Below are 4,647 nucleotides of genomic sequence, written 5' to 3' on the forward strand. Positions count from 1 at the left end.
TCTGGCTATCGGTCACTGCGGTTGGTTGGCAAATGGGATGGGCGGTTGCGTCCGCAGAGCATCGCGACCATGCAGGGATTGATGTGCAGAAATGTCGGTGTATAGACAGAGTTGGGCAGTACGGGGTTAATAATGTGCTGCTTCCGCGGGGCGCGGCGTTGGAGGGGAAGGGGTTAATGGAAGGGTAGAGTGGAGGAGGATTGCGGATACGTGTTGTGTGCACACAGGCGGGACACACCCTGCACTCAGCCCACAGACCGCTTAACCCCGCGCGTGCTGGGACACATGGAGTTCGGCTGTTGCTTAAAGGGTGAGTCCACCCGAAAGTCATGTGCGTGGCTTCTGATGGGCGGGGTCACCCTTATATTCCTGGGGGGGACTTGGTTTGGAGGTCAGCTTTCCCTTAAAGGGGGTCTCTGACACTGTCAGATTCCGCATGGTGGCAGTAACGGGCGTTTCCTAAAAGGTGAACTTCATAACAGACCGAGAGCCGTAAGTGTAGAGGCCGTGTGACATGGGGGCAGGGTGCGCCACGCCCAGGAAGTGCCAATTTACCGCAGTGGTTCACTATGACAGAGTGATGGGTGAGGACATGCCACGGGTTCCCGGCTCCGCCCAACTGCTGTGCCCATTATGAGGGGCTCCCACCATCCCTGTGCCAAGTTTCCAGCTCTGCCCCACCCACCCGCTGTGCCCATTATGAGGGGTTCCCACCATCCCTGTGCTGTGTTCCCGGGTCTGTACACCTGCTGTGTCCATTATGAGGAGCTCCCACCATCCCTGTGCTGAGTTCCCGGGTCTGTACACCTGCTGTGCCCATTATGAGGGGCTCCCACCATCCCTGTGCTGAGTTCCCGGGTCTGTACACCTGCTGTGCCCATTATGAGGGGTTCCCACCATCCCTGTGCTGAGTTCCTGGCTCCGCCCACCTACTGTGCCCATTATAGGGGGTTCCCACCATCCCTGTGCTGTGTTCCCAGGTCTGTGACCGATTGTGGGGTCATCCTGGGGCCGGGGGGTATTGTTGATGGAATGATGAGTGGGGTGCGGCCCTCCGGATTCCAGGGATGTTTGGAATGAATGGGGTGATTGCCTAAACCAATAACCGCGCCCGGCTGACCCTGATACGGAGGGACTCCGGGGAGGAGGGGGCGGGGTGAACTCTGGACCACTATCTCATCCTCATTGTCTGCAGAGCTGACAGTCAAAGACGTTCTTTCCCTGATGACAGATCCGCTACACTCGTGTTTCCCAGAAACAATGAAAATAGTTTTATAAAATGGGCATAGACGTGGCAATCCCATCAATTGTATCTTCGGAATAAATCCTCTCCTTTTCTTTCAAGCAGCAGGCACTCGAATTCCCCCGATCGTAGTCTGCTTCCTGTTTCTAATCGATTTTCTATTCCCACGTAGACAGGAAGTGGCTGCAAAGAGGCTGCAGGGGGATCAGAGGATGAAAAGGGAAAACGAGGATTTTCTTTATAGACGGGAATTGTTTCTGATCCGCAGAGCGGAATTCCTGGAATGTTGTCACTTGTGTGCTGCAGAGTGATCTATGGACCCGATCTCCCAGGGACACTGAGATCACCCTTGTGTTATCTCTCCTGAGGGTGAAAGGTCGGCGTATGTCACAGCCATATAATCATAGTGTGTGATATTAGAGTGTCAGCTCCTCCGGTGATCTCTGTACAGCGCCGCGGTATATGTCAGAGCTATATCCATGTATAATAATAGTGTGCGACTGGGGGGGCATTAGAGTGTAAGCTCCTCTGTACAGAGACTGATGTGACTGTGGGCGGGGGGAGGGGGTGGGGGTATCAGAGTGTAAGGCAAGACGAGGCTTAGTGATAATCATCTGCCCTGAGGAGGATTTGATTGACAGGACGGTGTAATAATTGTGGAATAATTTACACCCACATGATTGGCGGATAGGGGGCGGGGCCGTGACCTAGTGTGAGGACAACTTACAATGAACGTCAGTCACTCCTTCCCTCTGAGGTGTGAGGACCTATAGTCCGGGAATTCCATGAGATGTGCTCATCTGTAACCAGTCACATCAGTCTCTGTACAGAGGAGCTTACACTCTAATGTCCCCCCACCATATTAGGTTCAGATCTGGAATTCATTATATAATGACTCCGCCCTGAGACGCGTCCAATCCCCCGGTGACGGTGAATGTGCACTTTTCACCGGCCTCCTCCTTGTACCATCCATTTTCCCGGCAGAGGATAATCACCTCGCCCATTAGCCTCCATTAGCTGCTCCTGCTGACTCCCATCTTCCTGTGTACAGAGAGTAACCGAGAATGACGTCCTCCGCCGAGATTAAAATAATCAATAGAACCGCTAATGGCTGCATTAACCCCTCGTGTACCGTCCGACCGCCACAGGGCGCGTGGATGGGATGAAGGCCGGGTGACAAATTCATGGGCGGCTTTGTGACCCAGACTACCGGTCTACCCAAACTATCCAATCAGCGTGTATCCGACCGATCGGCGTGTATCCGACCGATCGGCGTGTATGCGATCAATCAGTGTGTATCCGATCAAACCCTTGGACTACATGGTTGTCAGTAGATCTAAAGGAGATTGTACAATCAGATTGTAACGCATATGGTCAGCTTTGGTCTCGCCAGTTGGTTGAACATGTAAAGAATCTGCCTCCTTTTCAGATTAGAATGAAGTATGAAACGTTTTGAACCCAGCTCGGCTTTATTTTTTTCTCAGTGTCCCATTGGAGAGATTTCTCTTGACTTCCTGTCATGGTGACACGACAGGAAGTGAGAAGCAATCTCCCCAAAGCGAAGAAATAACCCCCTCTTAGACGCTCGTCACCAGATCTGGTGTCCCCATTGATAGATTTCCCCTCTATTCCTGTTCTGGTGACAAGGGTCACATTTTGGATTTCCCATCACCTTGACAGTGGTCACCGGGACAAATCCGAGAGGGTGAATCTCCCCGGTGGGTTCACAGGCAGAAATAAAGTTCGGACCTTTCCTTTCTCCATCCACAATCAAAAAAGAAAGTTTTACATACACTTGTATTGCACGGATGCTACATGATGGTGCTGTGCACACTCCGGAGCTAGGAGGCAGCATGAGGGGCTGGGTCATGTGACCCCCACAGTCTAGGAGTCGGGCTCAGACCAAGCAAGCTGACAGCTCGGTTATCAATGTTTCTCAGGTCAGCCTGTGCCGCGGTATCATTATAGACTGAGTGTTCAGATTCTGGTGACAGGTTCTCTTTAATGTTAGAATTCACGTTTTTTCCAATTAGAAACGTGTGACTCTTGGGTGAAAGCTGTGTGACTCTTGGGTGAAAGCTGTGTGACTCTTGGGTGAAAGCTGTGTGACTCTTGGGTGAAAGCTGTGTGACTCTTGGGTGAAAGCTGTGTGATTCTTGGGTGAAAACATTTATAAATAGACCCCAAAGTATATCCGATACAGTAAGTGATTGACGCTCTATGGTGCCCTCTCCCCAGCACTCAATGGGTGGTTGTCCATGATCAGGTTGGGGCCCGGTGGAAGCGTCTGGGGGGCCCCTCGTCCAATGTCGGTAATAATAATAAGTGAATAATTGATGTCTTGTATGGAACTCGATGGACTGACCCGTTCTTCCGTCTCTTGCAGAACGCAGCTGATATCTCCGCAGACATGGGCGTCCCCTCTGAGATGGAGCAAGCCATGGAGAGCCTGATGTTCACCTTCCACAAATACGCCGGAGACAAGAACTACATGTCCAAGGAGGACCTGAACCGGCTGATGGAGGCCCAGTTCTCCGAATTCCTGAAGGTGAGTTCTGACCAAATCCACCGCAGACAGCAAACCATCCGTCCCGTCACACTCCGCTAAAGACCATCTACCTCCAGCTCCCTGATTGTGTCTTACATTGGGCCGGGGCCACCAGGAGCGCTATCTTATAGGTTTGGGGTCGTACAGGGATGGCGTTGTATACGGTTGAGGGTGTAGACAATTCATATTGTGTAGGATTCCGTTGTATATGGTTGGGGTTGTATAGTGCTGCTGTTGTATATGGTTGGTGTTGTAAAAAAGTTGGGGTTGTAAAGGGTTGGGGTTGTATAGGATTTAGTTTGTATTGGGTTGGGGTTGTATAGGATTGGTGTTGTATACGGTACGTGTTGTACAGGATTTGGGTTGCATAGGGTTGGTGTTGTACAGGATTGGGGTCGTATAGCGTTGGTGATGTATAGGAATAGAGTTGTATAATGCTGGTGTTGTATGGGGTTAGTGTTGTATGGGGTTAGTGTTGTATGGGGTTAGTGTTGTATGGGGTTAGTGTTGTATGGGGTTAGTGTTGTATAGGATTGATGTTATATAGGGTTGGTCTTTTATGGGAATGGGGTTGTGTACAGTTGGGGTTGTATAGGAATGGGGTTGTGTACAGTTGGGGTTGCAGTTGTATAGGATGGGGGTTGTGTACAGTTGGGGTTGTATAGGAATGGGGTTGGTGTTGTATGGGATGGGGGTTGTGTACGATTGGGGTTGTATAGTACTGGAGTTGTGTACGATTGGGGTTGTATAGTACTGGAGTTGTGTACGATTGGGGTTGTATAGTACTGGAGTTGTGTACGATTGGGGTTGTATAGTACTGGAGTTGTGTACGATTGGGGTTGTATAGTACTGGAGT

General features: G+C 50.8%; 1 protein-coding gene across 2 annotated transcripts in view; it reads left to right on the forward strand.

Annotated features, from left to right (window-relative positions):
• The window catches only part of S100A10 (S100 calcium binding protein A10), a 7,840-nt gene that overhangs the window by 422 nt on the left and 2,771 nt on the right, over window positions 1–4,647 (forward strand). Inside the window, exon 2 of one of the 2 annotated variants that reach the window (XM_018569360.1) lies at window positions 3,637–3,791. In XM_018569360.1, coding sequence (XP_018424862.1) covers window positions 3,654–3,791 — 138 coding nt within the window. In that variant the 5' untranslated portion in view covers window positions 3,637–3,653. Of the gene's footprint in view, window positions 1–3,629; window positions 3,792–4,647 lie in introns of both variants that reach the window. The other variant, XM_018569359.1, reaches the window with a different exon arrangement.

This window comes from Nanorana parkeri, unplaced genomic scaffold (assembly GCF_000935625.1).
Source record: "Nanorana parkeri isolate BGI_ZX_2015 unplaced genomic scaffold, ASM93562v1 scaffold1324, whole genome shotgun sequence".
In the NCBI taxonomy this organism is placed as follows: Eukaryota; Metazoa; Chordata; class Amphibia; order Anura; family Dicroglossidae; genus Nanorana; species Nanorana parkeri.